This window comes from Meles meles, chromosome 12 (assembly GCF_922984935.1).
Source record: "Meles meles chromosome 12, mMelMel3.1 paternal haplotype, whole genome shotgun sequence".
Taxonomy (NCBI): domain Eukaryota; kingdom Metazoa; phylum Chordata; class Mammalia; order Carnivora; family Mustelidae; genus Meles; species Meles meles.
In genome coordinates, this window is record NC_060077.1 from 55192637 (window position 1) to 55214741 (window position 22105).

General features: G+C 38.4%; 1 protein-coding gene across 1 annotated transcript in view; it reads left to right on the forward strand.

Annotated features, from left to right (window-relative positions):
- The window catches only part of DSG4 (desmoglein 4), a 34765-nt gene extending 22257 nt beyond the window's left edge, over positions 1-12508 (forward strand). The window contains exons 11-16 of the mRNA XM_046024355.1: positions 1750-1977; positions 4108-4413; positions 7387-7529; positions 7682-7745; positions 9090-9298; positions 11744-12508. Coding sequence (XP_045880311.1) covers positions 1750-1977; positions 4108-4413; positions 7387-7529; positions 7682-7745; positions 9090-9298; positions 11744-12508 — 1715 coding nt within the window. The remainder of the gene's footprint in view (positions 1-1749; positions 1978-4107; positions 4414-7386; positions 7530-7681; positions 7746-9089; positions 9299-11743) is intronic.
- Positions 12509-22105: the final 9597 nt, after the last annotated feature.

A 22105-nucleotide genomic window follows, 5' to 3' on the forward strand; every position in this document is an offset into this window, starting at 1 on the left:
TAAGTGTGACAAGGTGTACACAAAGCTCATTTGGGGATGACCAATGGGAACAGCAGTATCCCAAAGAATAGTTATTTTAAGGATTTTTTTTAAAGATTTTTTATTTATTTATGAGAGAGAGAGAGAGAGAGAGATTGTGCACACACTCACACACACACACATGAGCAGGGATGGGAGTGGAGAGGAAGAGCAGAGGGAGAGGGACAAGCAGACTCCACACTGAACATGGAGTCCCAGGTTGGGCTCCAACGCAGGACCCTGAGATCATGACCCAAGCAGAAACCAAGAGTCAGATGCTTAACCAACTCAGCCTCCCAGGTGCCCCAAGAGTATAGTATTTTAGTACCACTAAAACTGAGCTACAATGAAAAGCCTGTGTAAGTACAGCTTAAGTGGACATGTTGTCCAAAGTAGGATGCTAAAGCACAAGATTATTCCAAATATAAGAGCGAAATTAGGTCATAAGTGCAGATACACTGAACTTTTAAATGAGCGGCTTCTTGTGAGAAAATCTGTTAAACGTTCTTGGTGACTGCAACAGGAAATCACTTATCAATAGTTAATCATTCTCTGAACAGTGCCTAGGAAACAGCTACTACAGAACAAAACAGAAATAAGGTCAGTAGCCAGGAAAGAAGAGAGAAAACAGGTCTTGCAAATATATACATAATAGAAGATAAATACTATAGGTTTGTATTGTTTATATCTGAGCTTTACAGTGGCCAAAGACAAAGAGGCACTGTAAACACACACACATACACACACACACACACACACACACACACACAAGCAAGATAATACCCAAGTAATTATAGTCCATATATTTTGCTCTTCATCACGTGAGCACCATTTTAAACACTGGGTCAGTTATTGAAATATTAGAGTCTGATTTATTATCAGCATTCTAGAACACTTATTCCTATAATGGATTCTAACCATGTTGATCATGGCCTATGTTTGCATATTGGTCATATGTAAATATCTTTAAAAACTAGAATAAAAATTAGTCATCGAGTGAATGAAGGAGGAAAATACTATCAAAATTACAACAGAAAACAAAAAACAAGACTTACTGTTTAGATACCTAAGCAGAGTATCTGCACAGGCACAAGATATCCAGGTGGAAAAGTGAACTAAAAGCTCAGATTCTTATTCGTCCTCGGTCCCTTCTAATAAACTATATTAACCCAAAATTTGTTTCAAGTAGGTTAGGAAAATAATTTAACAGATTCATATTTGTTTTCAGAAGTGCCATTTTGAAGAGAAATGGCATCTAAGGGATGTTATTAAAATAAACAGCAAAATAGAAAGAAAAAATATACAAACAATTATTGCATTTCGATTGTGATTATTTTCCTACAAACTCAAAAAGCATCTTGAATGGAAGGCTGTGAGTCTGTTCATGGGGACAAGGTAGAAACAGAGAGCTATGGCGTCTTGGGATGTGCAGGAGTTGGCTGAACGAAACTGAGATGAATAACATTTTGGGAAGAATGAATATAATGCACAAGAGTCCTGGTTTAGGAAGAAACTTGTTCCAAGAACTAAAAAAGAAAAAGTGTGGCTGGAAGGTAGCGAGCAAAGACAAGAGTGGTTTCGGGTCATTGAAATAAGCAGGAACCCAACAACCACCCCGCAAGAAGTCATTCATGCTAATCCTATATGCTGTGGCATCATCGTGGAGTTTTGAGAAAGAATTTTCTCCCTCATACCATTTACCCCAACACCAACGATGCTCTGCTGTTTCAGATGGCTCTGGGAGAACGGCCACAGGAACCATATGTATCGAAGTTCCTGATGTCACTGATTACTGTCCAGTTGTTTTAGCTGAAAGTCATTACATATGCATTGCCTCTTCATCAACACTTATCTCTGCAAGAGACGTTGGTGATCATTCTTATGGGTCTCCCTATACCTTCTGTGTTGTTGATCAGCCACCAGGGACCGCTGACATGTGGGATATGGTACCAGTAAATGGTAAGTGGAATGCAAACTTGCTCATCTTTAAGACCAAAAGCAAACACAATGACTAAATAATTAGGCAAGACAGGCAATAATACTTTCTATCTCTGTTTCTATGATTCTTGACCACATTCCTAATAAGTGAGAAAATCTTTCATATTCACACTTAGGATATTTGGAAAATTTTTCAACTGGTATAAAAGTAAAAATGTTTTCTCAACACTGTGATTACAAATAGTAGTATGTAAATATCAGTTTATCTACCATTTTGTATATGTGGTATGTTACACCAATATTTGATCAGCTGGAAACAAACTGAACTCTTGACTAACTCATCATATGTCACAGTTCCCTACTTTGAATTATTTCACGCAAATCTCTTAAAAGTTTCCGAAACTCAAGTATCACATAGATACATCTACATATTTTCTACTCAGGTGCACACAAGAGCAATGAAATTCTTTCTAGAAAGAATGATAAGCTCAGACTTTTTGTAAAGGTTAAAATTTAAATCCAAATTGCTCGATGTGGGAAGAATGGTTAGGCAAACAGTAGTACATATTATTAAGATGTAGTACATACAGCGTTAAAGTTAGAATTATAAGAAGCATTTAGATACAAAGAAACACATGAACCAAAATATTTAAATAGTGAAGATGTCCAAGTAGTACATGTGTTTGTGGTAACTGTTGCTACGTTAAAAAAAAAAAATGCCTGGGGGTACTGAGAGCAAATTTCAGACAACACAACATTTTATATACTTGGGTTCTACCTCCCTGAGATGTCAAATAGATAATAGAAAATGAAATGCGATAAGAGGACCTCATTTGGGTCACAATAGCTCTCTAACTTCCTTCACTTGAAGCAACAATAAAAGATTTTTAGGGGGTGACAGGATGGGGGTCCGACCTCAGAGCCCAAGGTGAGAGGAAATATTTCCCAGCTCTCGGAAGCCACTAAGCTTCTCCATTCATAGAATGGAGAAACCCTAAAGCGATGCCAGAAAAAAAAATACCACCCTTAAGGACTTAGTCAAAAGAAGAAATTAGGCACTTGTTTTCATAAGAAAACTTGTTGGCTCTTTTCCACAAAACCACTTTAATATTTTAAAAAGCTAAGCACGAAAGTAACCCCATTAAAATTAAGACAACTTCGAATTCATCCTTCCTATAAAACCCAATATGTCATTCTTAAATAACAACTGCTGACCACATTTTCCTCACTAAGATCCTAAATATTATGAGCAAAAACATTGTTTTAAAAAGGTTCAATGTGGAGGTTCATAAAGGTATTCAAATTATAGTACAGATTTGCCAATAAAAAATATAATTGCATCAGAGACAATATTCCTGGAGTTCTATTTAGATGTTGGTGTTAAAGAACGGAATAAACTTTAACCTAATGTGCTGTGGCATTGCACATTATTCAATTCTTGCCTTGTGCACAGGTTACATTTTGGTAGACACAGTTGACTTATCATATAGCTAAATGAAATTAATAAATGATCATATTTATAATTAGTTCATGTTATGGGTTAATCAATTAACAGTCATGATTTAGGTATAAATTTAATCCTCTCTAAATCTTCTTTGGGTTAACAAATAATTTCAACCTATGTTTTAAGCAATAATTTCCATGCAAATCAATAGGCAGTGGTAGTGCACAGAATTAGGAAAATAATAGCTATTGAAATCATCTAAATTTAAGTGACCGAACAGCACCTCTGCAGTCAAATGCTCTACCACTGAGCTATACCCCCAGAACAGCACCTCTGAATAAGAGATAAACGACAGTCTTAAGGAGGCTATTTACAAACCATAATCCTAAATAGAAGACTTCTACTATTTCCTTTCTGCTCGATACTTTTCATTCATTGGACAAATATTTACTGAGTGCATAAAATATGCCAAATGTTACTGCTCTAGAAAATAAGCGGCAGCGTCCTAGCCTCCTTCAAAGAAATAACAATTCAGCAGGAAGAAGTATTAAACAATTCATTATAAATATTTTTTTAAGAAGTCAGTATAGGGTGCCATATGACTAAGGGAACATGAGAAAAATAAGGCCCTAGGTGAGTCTTGGGTATTAAGAAGGGTTACCCCAAGGAATTTCCATTTATTTTCTCTTTCCTCTCTTCCTTTTCAGGTACCTCTGCCATCCTGAAGGCTGTGCAGCCTTTAGAAACGATTGTTTACCAAATCCCAATCATAGTGAAGGACAGCTATAACCGGGCATGCGAACTGCCACAGATCGTAGCGTTAGAGGCCTGTGACTGCGACAACAACCACGTGTGCTTGTATCCCAGCACAACGGGCGTCGACGTAGGGGATGGCAGCTCAGCCACCAGTGACATATATGGCACTATCACTGATGAACAGGCTGGGGGTTCAAATGTTGGTCTCGGACCGACAGGGATGGGCATGATCGCCATGGGACTCCTACTACTGCTTTGTAAGTACTAGATCGAATCCCCTTTTCAGCAACGCTTCAAAACAAGAATGTAACCAGGTTCACTGGGGTGGCTAGTTTCATTTGGCCGCTTCCTTTTGGTATCTATAGCAATTCTCATGGGGATTTGGGAAAAAAAAAAAATCGGTGGGAGTAATAGGGGCACGCACTTGTTCCGTAATAATAACTAGAAATATTGAGGGTCACTGAGATGAAAAACACAAGCAAATTTCTAAGTATAAAATAGCAAAACAGAGTAAATCTCATCATGAAAATTTTTAGCCAAGTGCTATAAAAGAGGTAAGAAGCAATTCAAGTCCAACTGGGAAAGGTTGGGAGTCTTTACAGAGAAAGTGGCTTTGACCCAGGCCCTACACACCAAAGATTTTCTTAGAAGGAGAGTGGTATCTGGGGGAAAATCTGAAAGGAACAACACAAACATAAATAAGGAGAGGGATGGAAAGGCACTGACCACGCAGGAAATGGACAGGCTAAAATGCGGCTGGGAGCCATCACACAGGAATGTTCATCATAAGCCAAACATTCTGGGCTTCAGTCCACAGGCAATGAGAAATCAGTGAGGATGTGTGAAATCAGGTGACCTGTTCACACTGGCTTAATAGGAAGCCTGAAGAAGAGCCTAGAAGAGAATATGAACCTCTGGATTCTTGATAGGAGTGTCTGCAACTAGGACCATGGTCATAGGCATGGTGAGGTCCCTAAGCAAACCCTGTGAAAGGGGTCCTCCTCTGCCTATACCATTTTTTGAAACATGTAGGTCCTCAGAGGAGTATTATATTTTAGGCTGCCCCTGCAATACTTTAGATTTTGTGGAAATAAAAAATCAAATTTTGTGGAACTTCAAAATTAAAGCTGACTAAATACTTCAAACTGTAATATGAATACGCTTCAGTGGAGAAGTACACACTAAAACATGATCATTTTGAGGAATGAAAAAACAACAAGTGACTTTTGGACAGATTTTCTTTCTAAAATTTTATTTATTTATTTATCTGTCAGAGAGAAAGAGAGAGAGAGAGAGCAGGCACAAGGAGGGGGAGAAGCAGGCAGAGGGAGAAGCAGGCTCCATGCTGAACAAGAAGCCCGATACAGGACTCGACCCCAGGACCCTAGGGATCATGACCTGAGCCAAAAGCGGGTGCTTAACCAAATAAGCCACCCATGCATCCCCGCACTTCCTTTCTTAACTAATAGGAACTTTCAAGATTATACTAAGATCATGAGCGATTATCATAATGGCATTAGAGATATTTTTCCAGAACGTGTCAATAGCAAATGAGTCGAGGTATCAGCTTGCTTTTAAGCCAGTGGGTCTCGGTCTCAGCTGCACATCAGAATCATTGGAGATCTTTAAGATTAATCATGTTCAGGCAGGAGTACCCAAGATGAGACCCCAGCTGCGGCACGTGTAAGCCCTCTGCTGAAGCTGATATGCTGTTCAGGGATAAAAACCCAGAGTCAGCTGCATTCCCCCACAGACAAGCGCTCAGAATTTCACAACTCTTTCTTAATCAGGCCAACAAAGCGTAAGAGTTGTGAAGTCGATTGTAGGAGGAGCATACCATTTTGGAGAGTTATTTGTCCTCAATGGAGAAACCCAGACTCTGTTCTGGGTGGGGAGCAACCTTGTGATGGAGAGAGGAGGGGCTCCTGCCCAAAACATCTTCTCAAAGAGCCTTAATTTAAGACTTTTGATGTTTGCTCCAAGTGAGATTAACTATTTCAACGAAATCAATTAAAGTCCTGATTTAGCAGCTTTGATACTTTTGTCCATACCTCTAAGTAACTCAGGGGAATGCATGTTATACTAGGCAACTAGAAAAGTATAAAAAACAACTACAGTGGACCCCAAAGAACTAAACTGAGTATATTCTAAAATCTTAGAAAACTTAAGAAATGTTGATATTTATAGAATAACATGTAGAATTGAGGTAAGTTTTCATTATAGTTTTTAGACAAAAATCTTAAAATAATAAATATAAAGAGCTCAATTAAAATTAGTGGGTGATATTTGATTGATTCTAAGTGTAAATATGAGGTTGAAGGAGAAACCTATTTTTAGGTCCTATAACTGAAATTTGTATTCAGTCTTTTTTGATAACATATATTAGTTGTGTATTTAACTTATACATATATACATGATGCTTGGTTACATAGATTTGTATATATTGGTTTTTATATGGATAGGAATATATGTATATATATACACACACACACACACACACACACACACACACATATCCACAGAGACTATGTGTACATATATACATATCCAGGTACCTGCACATATATACATGTTCTTGGAGATAAGTACATATTTATTCATGTGTATATGTAGGCTAGTAAATATATACACACATACAGACAATTGTAAGTGTGTACATGAGGGACTAAGAATCGGAAAATTGGATTTGAATCCTGGATCTGCCAGCAACCAGTTGGGAGTCCTAAAGTAGACTGGAGAAAAGACCTTACTTTCTTTTTTTTTTTTTTTAAGATTTTTTTTATTTATTTGACAGACAGAGATCACAAGTAGGCAGAGAGGCAGGCAGAGAGAGAGAGAGGAGGAAGCAGGCTCCCTGTAGAGCAGTGAGCCCAATGTGGGCCTTGATCCCAGGACCCTGGGATCATGACCTGAGCCGAAGGCAGAGGCTTTAACCCACTGAGCCACCCAGGCGCCCAAGACCTTACTTTCTTAATGTATCAGTAAAGATCCCTGATTTTGTGATCCCAAATTCCCTTCAGTCGAGCTTCAAAAGTCTATGTGATTTGGTGGTTTGGTGTTTATAAACATGGGTATGTATATTCAGTCCTTTAGGGAAAACTGATGCTTTCTTGCATTTGCATTTTTCCCTTTGGTTCTCGATATAATGCCGCATTTTTCAAAAAAGGATACATTCAATGACTTCCTAACTTGGACAGTATGTGTGAACTCTCTTCCCATTTCCTGAGCAGTGTCTCCACTCTTGCTGCTCATGTGTTGCTGCTGCAAACGAAGACAGCCCGAAGGCCTGGGGACAAGGTTTGCTCCTGTGCCAGAAGGGGGAGAAGGAGTGATGCAGTCGTGGAGGATAGAGGGGGCCCATCCCGAGGACAGGGTAAGCGCACTGTCATGTTCCAGAGAAGTATGGGATTTCCATGGAATTGAGCATGTCTTGACAATTATACAAGACACAAAAATAAAAATAAGTCAGCTTTTATATACTTAACGTAAAGCATGCATTTCAAAAATATTTTTCTCTCTTTTCAGGATGTGTCAAATATATGTGTACCCATGACAGCCTCTAATACCCAGGACCGTATAGATTCTTCTGGTCAGTGGACACCAAAATCTGTTTTTCTTTTTAAAATTTGCAAAATTATTCAACCAGTTAAATTTCATGTATAAGTAATTTTAAAAGAAAACAATATGTCTCCCAACTCTTTGGATGATAGTATAATGAGAGGGAAGGTTACATGTTTGAAGTTAGCATTCTCTTTTTCTTAAACTACAGGCAGAGGAGTATGGTGTAGCAATTAAAAATGTAAACTCTAGAACCAGGAAATTTGAGTTTGACGCCCAGCTATGTCCTTGGGCCAGTACTTAACCTCTCTGGGTCTCAATTTCCTTATCTTTGAAATTGAGTTTATGATAATACCTACTTCAAAGTGTCACTGTAAAGAGTCACACACACACACATTACATATGATATATAATGTATGTATTATATATTATATGATATGTTATATATGTATATGTGTGGTATGCGAATATATATCACAGAATATACACATACACATATACATACAAAATGTGTGTGTGTGTATGTGTGTGTGTGTGTGTGTGTGTGTGTGTGTGTATATATATATATATATATATATATATATCACAAAATATACATTGGAACAGTGCCTTACATGGAGTGCTATGGTAGCCATTATTTGTAATACAAGCTGTTCAAAAAAATGATAATAAAATAAAAAGCAGCAAAAATGCTCTTCTAATATACACTAAAGTACTTTTCTTAAATCTACATGTGCATTTGCCTCACCAGTCTTAGAGTCTCCTAACTTACCAGCTCCATGTACACCTAGGCATACTGTAAAATACCCAGCTAGTGGGCAATGACCAAACAAAGTTGCCCAATTCTAGAGCAGACATGAGATTTCTCAGTGGTGGTTCCTTAGTATCCCCAAGCAGAGCTGGGATGCAGAGAACCTAAGGTGGCTGAGTACACCTAGGAAAGCCAGCTCTCCCTCCAGCGCTGGGGTGAATGAGGACCGTTTCAGTTTCTGCTGGTGCCCTTGCTGTGGAGGGTTCCTGGGTGGGTTGCAAGCCCTCTCTGACAGGCCAGGGCAGCTTGCCAGAGGCAGTGATAGAGGGACAGGACAGAGGCAGAGGTCCTGCTCTTCTTGGCAAGCTCTCCACCTTAGGTGAGAAGCTGGTACAAATGTGAGGCCAAAGTCTGAAAGCAAGCTCCCTCTGTCCCATTTACTTTTATTTTATCAGCAAGCCTGAGACTGGCTAGAATTCGAATGGCTCCTTGCCTGGCTTTCCAGGACCTACTTGTGTGGGTAGGTGCGGTGTGTAACACGGCACACAGTGGCTGGCAGTGTTGCACGTGGATGAACAGGGAAGACCACTCGAGCACTGTTCTCTGAACACTCACTCCTTTCAGAAATCTACACTAACACCTACGCGGGTGGAGGAACGGTGGAAGGGGGTGTGTCAGGAGTGGAACTCAACACATGTCTGGGGACCGCCGCTGGCCTAGCCACAGGAGAAGCAGCAGGAGCTCGACGGAGGAGAAGTTCCGCGATAGGAACCCAGTGGGAATACGCTGACACGGGCCTGAACATGGCTTTCTTGGACAGCTATTTCTCTGAGGTAATCCCCCTGCACATGGTCACATGAAATAGTCTTGAGACTGAATGATAACCCCCATGGCAGTAGGTTCTTCTGAAATACACTGAGTCATTCTCAACTCTGTCTCAGTCCTGAAAAAAAAGTACTTCATATTCAATTGGCACACATCCACCTTCATACTGTGGAAAAGGCTAGCATCTCTCACCATTCCCTACTTCCCTTTGCCCATTTTTGTTTGTTTGTTTTCATTTCGGTTTCCTTCTCCTTTGCCCACTTTGTTTCCCATAGCAGCAGCAAAACAGAAGGATTCTTATCAAGAAAAAAAAAAATGTGTCTCCATGTCCTCTCTGTAGGTGTCCCTCCTGTAGGTATTCCAAGTGTCTCCAGTAGAAAGGAGAAAAAAATAAATTAAAAGCTAGGACTGGGGAAGGAAGAGAATGGTAACTCCAGAGTAAAGCATCACCATGACTTGGTGCTAGATCAGGGCCTAGAACCCCTGTCTCCTGTTCTCTCTCCAGTGCCCCATCACCAAGACTATGTGTCCCCTCACTAAGAGAAGGGATCATGGGTCTCTGAGCATTCCAAAGAAGAAAGCTTCAGTAGACTGGCCTAACAGAGTAGCACAAAGGGTAAATAAATCCCCTTGTGAGTCCCTATTTAGTATGTTTATTTCCTTTAATTAGCAATCCATTTCATCTCACATTTCAACCAGCCTGTTTTACTCCCTATATAGCAGCACATGAGTTTCACCACTGCTCTTAACCAAAAAAAAAAAATGCTCAGGGTGTTTTTGTAATTTTAAGCTCTTTCCTAAAATCGATAGTTACAAATACTATCACAGGCTATGCATGAATTGTATCAACTATGTAAATGAGTGATCAATATCACTAAGTATACTTGATAAATGAGCACAAATCATACATGTATCATAGAAATGTCACAGAAATTACATTTAATGAATCATTCGTAAAAATCACACTAATATTAAAAGAGCTTTACCATTAAAGTCAAAATTGTCCTGGGCATTCTGATATGTCAAATAAAATCAAAATATGTTCCCTTTTCTCTGTGAGCACTGAGGTCACCCTTCCCCAAACATTTCAGCTCTACACTTTAAAAAATGGCAGTAGATTTCAGAGGTGGTGTGATGCAGCCTCTCCCTCTCTTAGCTGAAGCCTGCAGAATGGTGAAGTGCTTCCTTCCTGCCACATTTTATACCTCCACCCTCCACCCCTACAGCCAATTTGTGCCCTGAGCAAGAGGAGCTTTTCCCCTTGTAGAGGGGTCACTTCAAAATATTAAACAGCAAGGTGCCCGGGTGGCTCTGTCAGTTAAGCATCTGCCTTCAGCTCAGGTCATGATCCCAGGGTGCTAAGATCAAGCCCAGCATCAAGTTCCCTGCTCAGCGTGGAGTGTGATTTTTCCTCTCCCTCTGCCCCTCTCCCTGCCACTTGCACTCTCTCTCTCTCATAAATAAATAATAAAAGTTAAAAAAAAAAATGTTAGCAGAGTTTTAAGGTAGCACCAAACTCATGAAGAAACGATTTCAAGACTTAAAACCTCTTATTTCCAATGGTAGAATTTAGAGTCTAGTACAGAGCAGAAGGTAAGCAACATTATGTAGTATAAAAAGGATAGTTGAACTTGAGGTAGCGTTCTGCAATGATTTGAGTCTTGAGCATGCCATTCACTCTCTCCAGGCCTTCGGTTACCTTGTTTATAAAATAGGGAAGGGGTAAGATTATATCAGATCCTGCGGGGTTTCTTGGAACCCAACAGGGCCACAGCACCTGAAGGAAAGTGAAGAGAGAATGAGCAGCCACCACACCCTCTTCAAAAAGAGAAGTTCCTTTCCATCTGTTCTACACCTAGGATTTCATTTAAAGGAGCTGTCATTAAAAATGATTTGAAAATCACAGTAGGTAACCTCTTAGTGCCTTCTTCCTGTTAATTTAACTCCAAAGACATCTTGACTCTCTTCACGTACATCACATAAAACCACTGAACATTTGGACACAAGTTTCTGAAGCTTAAAGATATTGACATCTTTATACATGCTTTTATTCCAAGTTGATAAAACTCTCTCTCCTCAAGTAAGTAACATATTGAACATAACTAAATATATCTTGTTATTTCTAGACCACGTCAGAAACAAAAGACTATAAATCCAAAAAATTAAACCTTATCTTTGACAAATCCGGATTGCCAAAATCTGAATAAAAGGTAGAAATTATTATTTGTTAGCTTTCAAATAAGAGTGGCTCACATTTATTCAAACTCTATGCACCATCAATACAGACTGATCTCCTTTAAAAATTCCATTTAGAATTTCAGCAAAAAATTTTCAGTGCTTTTTTCAGTTCATTCCATTAAAATCTCAAATCAGACACCTCTAAGAAATTATTGTAACTCTTTGGTTATTTTAAGGGACAAGAAACTAATTTCCTGTTTTTCTTCTAATTTTAGAAAGCATATGCGTATGCAGATGAAGACGAAGGTCGACCAGCAAACGACTGCTTGCTCATTTATGACCATGAGGGGGTAGGGTCTCCCGTAGGCTCCATTGGTTGTTGCAGTTGGATTGTGGATGATTTAGATGAAAGCTGCATGGAAACTTTAGATCCAAAATTCAGGACTCTGGCTGAAATCTGCTTAGACACAGAAATTGAGCCTTTTCCTTCACAGCAGGCCTGTATACCTATCAGTACTGACCTCCCTCTGCTGGGGCCTAATTATTTTGTTAATGACTCTTCCGGAATGACTCTCTCGGAGGCTGAATTCCAGGCAGAAATGGCGGTACCTGAACCCATGATCCATGGGGATATTGTAGTGACCGAAACTTACACAACAGCTGACCAATGTATGCAACCCACTACAATTGTTTTCGATCCTCAACTCCCACCCAATGTCGTAGTGACCGAAACAGTAATGGCACCTGTCTATGACGTTCAAGGGAATATCTGTGTACCCGCTGAGTTAGCCAACACACACAATGTAATCTATAGTGAGAGAGTGCTGTCTAGTCCTGGTATGCCTGACATGAGCAGCGGTAGCATGACTGATGGCTGTGTGGGACCTGTAATGAGTGGCGGCATTTTGGTGGCGCCCGAAATTCAAGTGACACAAATGATGAGTCCCAACATTCACATAAGCCAAACCACTGGTTCCACATCCCCAATGACATCCCGACACAGAGTACGGTATAGTAACATACATTACTCCCAACAGTAAGTGCTTTGGGTCAGTATTCCACAGGGAGACCTCGTACCTTGTAATCACCAACATATCCATCAAAGGTGTTTAGTGTACTATATTTAACATTTTAACACCCAACAAATATTCAAATATCCTAAGATCAATGCCACTCTTTGAATATCTCTTATTAGGGGGTGAATATGGCTAAGCACTTTAGATAAGTCTTTTATAATTCTTTCTGGTTTTAAATATGTGCCAAAACTTAAAGAAAATGTATTCTATCCTTTGATACTGTCTAATAAATAGCACGTAACTCGTAAGGCAAATATTAGAGGTCTTCAGGTCTATAGGACTGGTAATGTAAGGCAAGATGCCTTTGTTCTTGGAGGTTGCAAAAGAAGTCTTGCCTGCATTTACCAGTCATATTTATTTTTTGAGAAATATTTCTGTTAAAAATTTTTAATTGAAAAAGTGAATGAAGTGTACATTTCTGAAAGGAGATAGAAAAGGAAAATAGAGCATCTATCATTGACAATCTGAAGTCATTTGTCTCTTCAAACAGTTTCTCAAGATATGCAATATTTAGGGCACGATTAATACAATACAGGGAAAGAGTTTGCCAGCTGAATGCATCACTGAAAATGGTTCACTGAAAAGAATTAGATATGTATAGATATGCATATATACATAAATCAATATGGATGAATTTTTATCGCACTTTATTGATTTATATCAGTAACTGTAAATTAATTTAGGATAGTAAAAAGAATTATGACAACAGTAGAGTACAAACAGTTCTTAGGGAAAGCAATAGAGTATTTCCTTCACACAGAGAATGTTTTTTCTATTCTTGCTAATTATGTCAGAAACCCATATGAAAAATGGTTTACTCTGTTTTGTTGACCTGAGTCATAGAGCTTTGATTTGGCAATCAGATATTCTCCAAAGCACCTCTGTAGTTGCGCATGTATTCAACAATATTTACTTAGAAACTACTATGTAATGAGTGCCGGTCTTGTCTCTATGAATAAATAGATGAGGAAGACAAACATGAATTCTGTCTTCCTAGAATTTCCAACTCATTTCTAGACTTAAAACTCGGGATACAGCTTTGAGTTCCTACCAAGAATAATTAACAAAGTATTTAAGTCCGTTACTAAGTTGTGTTTCTCTTTTTAACACTGCTACTTCTGTTGAATGAATGAAATGGAAACACATGAACAGATAGCTTACTTCTAGTAGGTATAAAGTAGGTATAAAGGTATAAACCTTTAAGAGGTTCTAGCAAAACCATTTTATTTAATTCTGTAAAATATGTAAACTATATAGTAGTAACTATAATGTGACTCATAAAACAATGTAAATGAAATAAACTTATTTTCAGGACTTATTCCTTTTGGAAGGAAATAACTGTAATGCTTCTTACTTGTTTCTTTATAAATAAAACTGTGGTAGAATTTGGAGCATCTCACATAATCTTTTGCCCAATTCTCTCATTTTATAGAAGAGGAATCTAGAACTGGAGAGGTAAAATGTCCACAACCTACTAGTTGTGGTACAGAACTTTGAAGCCATTGCTCAATATTCTGGCCTATTACCCATACTATATATATAGATATAGATATAGATATAGATATAGATATAGATATCTATATCTATATATATCTATATCTATACCTATATCCATACTATAACCTCATCAGACATGGAGAGGATCAAGTTTGGCTTGTTGCATGGTCTTTATGGGTTTAACGTTGAAAATACTGTGAGATATGAGAAAGGACCAAGAAAATACTACTAAACATTTAACTGAAACCACTTGTGAGAAGGCTAAGGAAATTTCTCTATGAACTTTCCTACCAATACACAAAGATTTAAGGGTGCTTCCAAAAGAGGAAATCTACCTCTGGTGGATGTTTTGCCTTATGCTGTTCATGGAAACAAGACCAGAACCATTTTATTTTCTCTCTCAACATTATCCGTGAGGAGGAACTCCTCCACTATTCTAAGATGGTCCATATCACTCACATGTTTATAAGCCTCTGAAGTTGGAATATTATTAAAATATCATACCAATCAAAATAGAAAGCATAAAACAAGATATCCCCTTCACTGCTAAAGAGTTAGGGTATTGATTTATCTAGGATATAAAGATGATATAGCATTGATGCCATTGATGTTAAGGTTTTAAAATGGACCCAGAAGTTCAAGAAATGAGATTTAATTGATAAATATAATAACATATAGTTTGAGTCATATCTCTTGCTCCATGCAATTACCTGAAGGGAAGTTGTTATCAAATGCATAAATGGTTTATCTTAGAAAACTCTTATTAGGTGAAGGGGAAGGAAGACATTAAGAAGACAGTATATATAGGGGAGCCTGGGTGGTTAGTCAGTTAAGATCTGCCTTTGGTTCAGGTCAAGATCCCATGTGACTGGGATATGAGCTCAGCCCGGGCGTTGGGTTCCCTGCTCAGTGGGAAGTCTGCGTCTCCCTCTCTCTCTGCCTCTCCCCCTGCTAGTGCTCTCTATCTCAAATAAATAAATAAAATCTTTTAAAAAAGAGTATTTATAAACTTGTTTCAGAAAAAGGTTATTTGAAAAAATTTCATCTTTTGAATTAGATATTTCTGATGGCAATATATTACCAAATGTAATAATGTTTTATATAGGGGGCACCTGGGTGGCTCAGTGGGTTAAGCTGCTGCCTTCGGCTCAGGTCATGATCTCAGGGTCCTGGGATCGAGTCCCGCATCGGGCTCTCTGCTTGGCAGGGAGCCTGCTTCCCTCTCTCTCTCTCTCTGCCTGCCTCTCTATCTACTTGTGATCTCTCTCTGTCAAATAAATAAATAAAATATTAGAAAAAAAATAATGTTTTATATAGTTCTTCAATAAAAATATGTGATAAAGCAAGAAATGTTTCATTTTCTCTTTGGTGCTTGTAGTGTTCTACACACAAACACACATTCAGAAAACCTTTCCCCATTGTGTTGCTAGGTGATTATCACGTCTATAGTGATGGGTATAATTCAGGAGCATGAATTCACTTGTAAATTGAAATTCAAAATTATTTACTCATCAATGGTAAAATTTCTCAATAAAATCATCATTTTCTTAGTAAATGGTCACTATAAACTAACATGTCAACTGCATAAATTCCAGAAATTGTTCTAGATTAGAGAATTAAATATCCTCTTTTTCCCTGTAGACTTAAATTCAATAAAATTATCATTATTGTTCCTCTATCAGAGGCACTAATTTCTGTTGAATAAGAAAAGAATAATGAATTTTCATAAGGGAAATTGAGGAAGACTTCTTGAAAATGGTGAGATCTAAGCAAGGCCAAGCAGAATTTCATCTGACAGGGATTCCAAAGGTATAAAAACTAAAAACATAGGATATAATCAAAGAATACTAAGTGCAAAATTAAATAAAATAAAAAATGTCTAAAGCAAAATAGGCATTATAAAATTGTAAATGGTCAGCCATTTGATATGATGCTTACCGTAATAATTACTCAGAATATATTATCTTATTGAATTCATTAAACAACACTATGGTATGACTGCTACCCATGTCATCCATGAAGACACTAAAGCATTGTTGTTTTTATGTTAGAGCTTCAGTGAGTAGCAGAGTTAAAATTCAAACCTAGGATGGCCTACTATTAATCTTCAAATTTTTTTGACTTAGGTTATGTGAGAAAAGCAAATGGTAAGGAAACTTGAATCTCATTAGGGATTTGGTTTTAACTTGGTATAAAATGGGGAACAAGTGAAATGTTGTGTGTTCATAAATGGGCAGGTCTTATTTTAGGAGCTGACAGTGGGGCCACCATCAGGAGTCCTCAGGACAGCTGGTACACTATTGATCACAGAGACACCTCATGACAGCTGGTATGCTATTGATCACAGAGAGCCAAGATCCTCCAAAAAGTCAACATTTGAAGGTGAGCTTGCTGGCTCCAAACACTCATAGATCCTCTTGGACCACCACTGTGATGAGCAGTTGTATTTTGGGTGGTCTAAAATAACTCCAATCAATCAAAGTTTTTCTACATTGGCTGCCCTTGACCTTTCCCCCGCCAGCCCCCCACTTCAAGTTAGGTGTATAGACCATCTGCAGGTCCCAGAAGAGGTCATGCTTTCTCATACCTCTGTAACTCTGCCCCTCTTAGTTCCTTAACCTGGAACCCTCTTCACGCTCCCCATCTACTTAGCTTTTCCTGCTTACCCTTCAACACTCACTTCAACCATTGCTACTTCCCAGAGAGCATTTCCTGATATCTCTTTCCCTGCCCCCAAGCTGCTGGCTTAGCTAGCTTTCCTCTACTCCCACTAACACAGGCGTATGCTTGCCAGCCTGTGAGTACCTTAGGGAAAAAGGCACTGCTTTTCTCCAGTGTTAATAAAATACTTAGCACATAGCATGCACTCATTAATTTTAGAAGTGAAGAATATAGTCCATTCCTCTCAGGCACCTAAAAGGAAGTGTCTACAGTTTACCAGCATTGTCTCTAGATAGCAGCCCTTTGAATGATCTTGTGTAAATGTCATCCTTGGCAAGAAAATGTAAGTATATAATTCAGAAAGACAACTAATTTCAGGAGAAATTTACCTTTTGCAGAAAAAGTAATAAAGTTATTGAAAACCTCATATGCTTTTTGAAAGAAATTATGTTATAGCTGAATAAAAGAAATTTTAAAATATTACAGACAAAGTGATTTTACTTTCAGGATTTACAAGATAAATACATCACAGGAAAGTTAACATTTCTGAGAAGTTGAGAGACTGCTGATAATAAGATTACCTTTCATTAGAGCCATTGATTGTGGGTCTTTTCTCTTTCAAAACCATTTCTTCTATATAAGGTCGGTAATAAAATGTGTGTGTGTGTGTGTGTGTGTGTGTGTGTGTGTGTGTGTGTGTGTGTGTGATAGAGCACTACAGCAGGAAAAATAGAGTTCCCAGTCTTAAGAGAAACATTTTTTACTTTTTATCAAAACAACCATGAAACCAATGAAAGAATTCTAAAAATTACACTTACATGTAACATGGAAAAAAATTCCCAGAAGGTCACATTTACCGTCACTATATATCATATAAATTTCTTGAATGTTACAATATTTTAAACATGGACTAATTATTAAATACAGCCAATGAAAATTAATTTGCTAAGACAACTTCTTTAAATCTATTTCAGCTTATTTAAGGGGTCCCTGGGTGGCTCAGTCAGTTGAGCCTCCACTCTCAGTTTCACCCCAGGTCGTGATCTCAGGGTCGGAAGATGGAGCCCTGTGTTGGTCTCAGTACTCAGTGCAGAGTCGGCTTGGGATTCTCACTGCTTCTCCCTCTGCCCCTCCCTCACCCCCCTCTTAAAAAAAAATAAAATAGATAATTAATTAGTTAATTAATTAATTCTATTTCAGCTCATTTGAAATAACAGTAAGACTAAAGAAACAGAGTTCACACCAGGAAGGAATCCACTTTTTGTGGCTTGCTAAGAAAATGAATAAACAAAAGATTGCGAGGTATCTTATCATTCTAAAAAATAATAAAGGAAAAGGCAATAAAACCCTTCTCATAATTACACAAATAAATTCTCTTTTACAGATAAAGATAGCCATTGTCCGGTACTCAGACATCATGCGCTAACACAAAGAGCTTATGCATTAGCTCATATGCATGTGGGACTGTGCTTAGACAGGCAATGTAAGGAAGGGTGGATAAAAAAAAAAAAGAGTTGAATAAAAGTAGAACAAATGAGGGGTGCCTGGGTGGCTCAGTGGGTTAAAGCCTCTGCCTTCGGCTCAGGTCATGATCCCAGCGTCCAGGGATCGAGCCCCACCTCGGGCTCTAGGCTCAGTGGAGAGCATGCTTTCTCTCCTCTCTCTGCCTGCCTCTCTGCTTACTTGTGATCTCTTTCTGTCAAATAAATAAATAAAATCTTTAAAAAAAGTAGAACAAATGAAAATTGAAGACTACTTGTATTTATTGTTGTTGGCATAAAAGATTAACTCTCAGCATCAAAAAATTTTTCTTAAAAAGGGTTGGATTAGAAATCCATAAAGCTGGGGCACCTGGGTGGCTCAGTCGTTAAGCGTCTGCCTTCCGCTCAGGTCATGATCCTGGGATCGGGCCCCACGTCAGGCTCCCTGCTCGTTGGGGAGCCTGCTTCTCCCTCTCCCGCTCCCCCTGCTTGTGTTCCCCCTCTCTCTCTGTGTCTCTCTCTGTCAAACAAATAAGTAAAATCTTAAAAAAAAAAAAACCTTTAGAAGTCCATAAAGCTGAGTTTCTCTGTGATTAGCTAGATGACTAAGTTAAAGGCAGGAGAGATACTGACTATGTGTTTAATAGGGAGGCAGTGACTATGCATGGTGAGTGATAGTGAGGTGTTGGTACAAAAGTCACAACGCACACATGTGATCAGCATAAACACTGGTTGACTGGGAAGTCTTCATTATGTATTCAAATACAGAGGAGGTACTGACTGGGTGGGGACCTTGGTATCAATGAGACATGAGCAATCAGGTGCAGGGAACATGAAACTACATACGTACTGTAAAGAGAGAAGAATAAGAACCGAATGTTTATTTATTATCATATGTAAAGGATTACACTAATTGCTTTTTCAAACATATTCTCACTTAATCCCCTTATGATCTCTCTTTCTAAATGGAGAAAATTGAGAAAAAGAAAACTTATGGGAACTACTGTGAGCTAGTTCCAAAGCTCATTCATTCATTCATTAAATGTTTTTTGATCATTTCACTATTTACTTGCTATTACTTGCTATTCACTATTTACTAGCTGCTAGGGGTAGAGAGGTCAACTGAGGTCCTTGCCATCAAGGGCCTCACAATCCAATGCAGGAAGAAGTAAAGAGTTAAAATGTAGTTTGGCAAGTGTTACCCAAGAGAATAAATAAGAGTGCTATGGGCAGAGACTGGGGGCATCCAGCCAAGTGGGAAAGGCTTCCCAGAAGAAATGATCTTTCACTGAGACTGGAAGGACCCAATGGGAAAAAGCCAGATAAAGAAATGGGAAGGGCACTCAAAACTAGAAAGAATGGGAGAGAAGCACAGAAACTGAGAACATGGAAAAAGAGATTAGCTCCTCAGAAAACTGGAAGGAGTCTGGTAAGGCTAGGGAATGAAGGAAGACAACTGTAGAGACAAGAAGTCAGAAGCCTAAGTATGTATGACATGCTAAGGAATTCTTATTTTAATCTGAACATTAAAGAGAAACATTGAAATATTTAAAGAGGGGTGAATTTGAAATCACTTGTGAAATTTGGTCTGGTACAGATAGAAGGGGTGCAAGGCTATTGATAAGGAGATCAATGAGGAAGCTGATTCAATGAACCAAGGCAGTGAGGGAATGATTTGAGTTTCATCTACCGGTCTTAATCTTTGAGATAATGTAACAATTAACTGCCCATATCACAAAATCATAGTATAAGTGTATTTCATGAGGTGCCTGGGTGGCTCAGTTGGTTAAGTGTCCAACTCTTGTTTTCAGCTCAGGTCACGATCTCAGGGTAGTGAGATCAAGCTACACATCAGGCTCCACGCTCAGCGGGTAGTTTGCTGGAGAGTCTCTTTCTCTCTCTGTCTCTCCTGCTGTCGCACCCCATGCTCCCTCTCTCTAAAATAAATAAATCTAAAAAAAAAAAAAAATTGTGTATTTCACAATCACTAAATGGTGACCACAGTTATACCAGCCATGTCCCAAAGATGGCACTGTAACCTAAAACCACCAAGCCCAATAAATGCCCTTGAAATAATAAGACTCTCCCTGGAGGACCATCTGCTAAAGGAAGAGAACATGGACAATAAGACCCAAACTTTCACCTCAAGAATAATATGCTTTCTACATTTATAAAGGAGAGAAATGAAAAATTTTGGAACAGGTCAGTGTTAAGATTTTAAGGGTTTTTGTTTTTTGGTTTTTGGGTTGTTTTTGTTTGTTTTGTTTTTTGTTTTTTGTTTTTGCTATTTGAGCAGCTTTCTTTATTTTCCTAGTATAAGGTATGTGTAGTTATTGCAGAAAATTTAGAAAATACAAAAAGGTAATGGCAATCATATACCATCACCCAGAGACAACTACTGCTAACACCATGACAGTTTTCCTTTCAGTTAACCCTTTCCCAGCTCTACCCTTCAGTTGGCAGATTAATACCCAAGAAATCCAAATTTGCAACTGTTAAACTTTGTTTCTACAAAGTTTAGAAATAAGGGTGATCTCTACACCCTTATTTGTTGCATCTCACTTTAAAGTTGCAATTATTATATATAAGTTTGTGTCCATTTTTTATATTTAAAATTATGTTATTTATTTATTTTTAGAGGGGGAGGAGCAGAGGGAGAGGCAGAGAGAGTCCTTTTTTTTTTTAAGATTTAAAAAAAAATTATTTGTCAGAGAGGAAGAGAGAGAGCATCCAAGCAGGGGGAGCAGTAGGCAAAGAGAGTAGCAGGCTCCCCACTGAGCAAGGAGCCTGATGTGGGGCTCCATCACAGGACTCTGGGATCATGACCTGAGCTGAAGGCAGGCACTTAAATGACTAAGCCACCCAGGTGTCCCAAATATATTTTTTTAAGATTTTATTTATTTCTTTTAGAGAGAGAGAAAGAGCAGAGAGGAAGGGGCAGAGAGGGAGGGAGAGAGAGAATCTCAAGCAGACTCCTTGCTGAGCACGGAGGCTGATGCAGGGCTCAGCCTCACAACCCTGAGATCATGACCTGAGCCAAAACTGAGTCAGGCACTTAACCCACTGTACCACTAAGGCGCCCCTATTTAAAATTCTTTATGAAAGTGTTTTAAGGGATATTCATGCTGTGAATGAATATTGAGGTTTCTTTCATTCTTTTTATATTGTAAATAATGATGTGGACTTTATATTATTTCCATTGGAATTGAAATTTCTGGGCCAAGACTATGCATATATTAAAGAATTTGTGTATTGTGACACATTATTAATAAGATATCCTGGATATTCCTGAAACTACCTTATATGCCAAAGTACAATAATCACAGCAATAGTATATATTTTTTTACTTCTGGAGTGCCAATTTCCCTGCCAGTACTCTAATGGAGACCATGGAATCTAATACATGTATTATAAAGTTATGAAGCTTATAGTTGTTTGTAAGGATGCCAACAATATGAAGGAATATTTGGATAGATGTGCCCTGCTATCAAGGCTTAAATTATCCTAGGTGAAGGGTGCCTGGGTGGTTTAGTCAATTAAGCCTCTGACTCTTGATTTCAGCTCAGGTATTTATTTCAGGGTCATGAGTTCACACCCTGCATTGTTCTCCACATTGGGCGAGGAGCCTACTTAAAGGAAAAAAAAAAAAGATCCCAGGTTATTTTTGATGGCCCTAAAACCTACTCATTTTTGAAGACAATATATCTAAGTGTTCAGCCCTGATAAATACACAGTATAATCCTAGAACCAGAGTTATAGGTAATAATTTTCTAAGAAAATGCCAAATATCATCTAACAATTTGAGCCCTGAGGGAAAAAAACAAAAAAATAAAACAAAACAAAACCAAAAAAAACCACAAAAACTTTCCTCCCCAAAAGGTATGAGGAAACCTAAACCACAATGCCATACTGGCATCTCCCG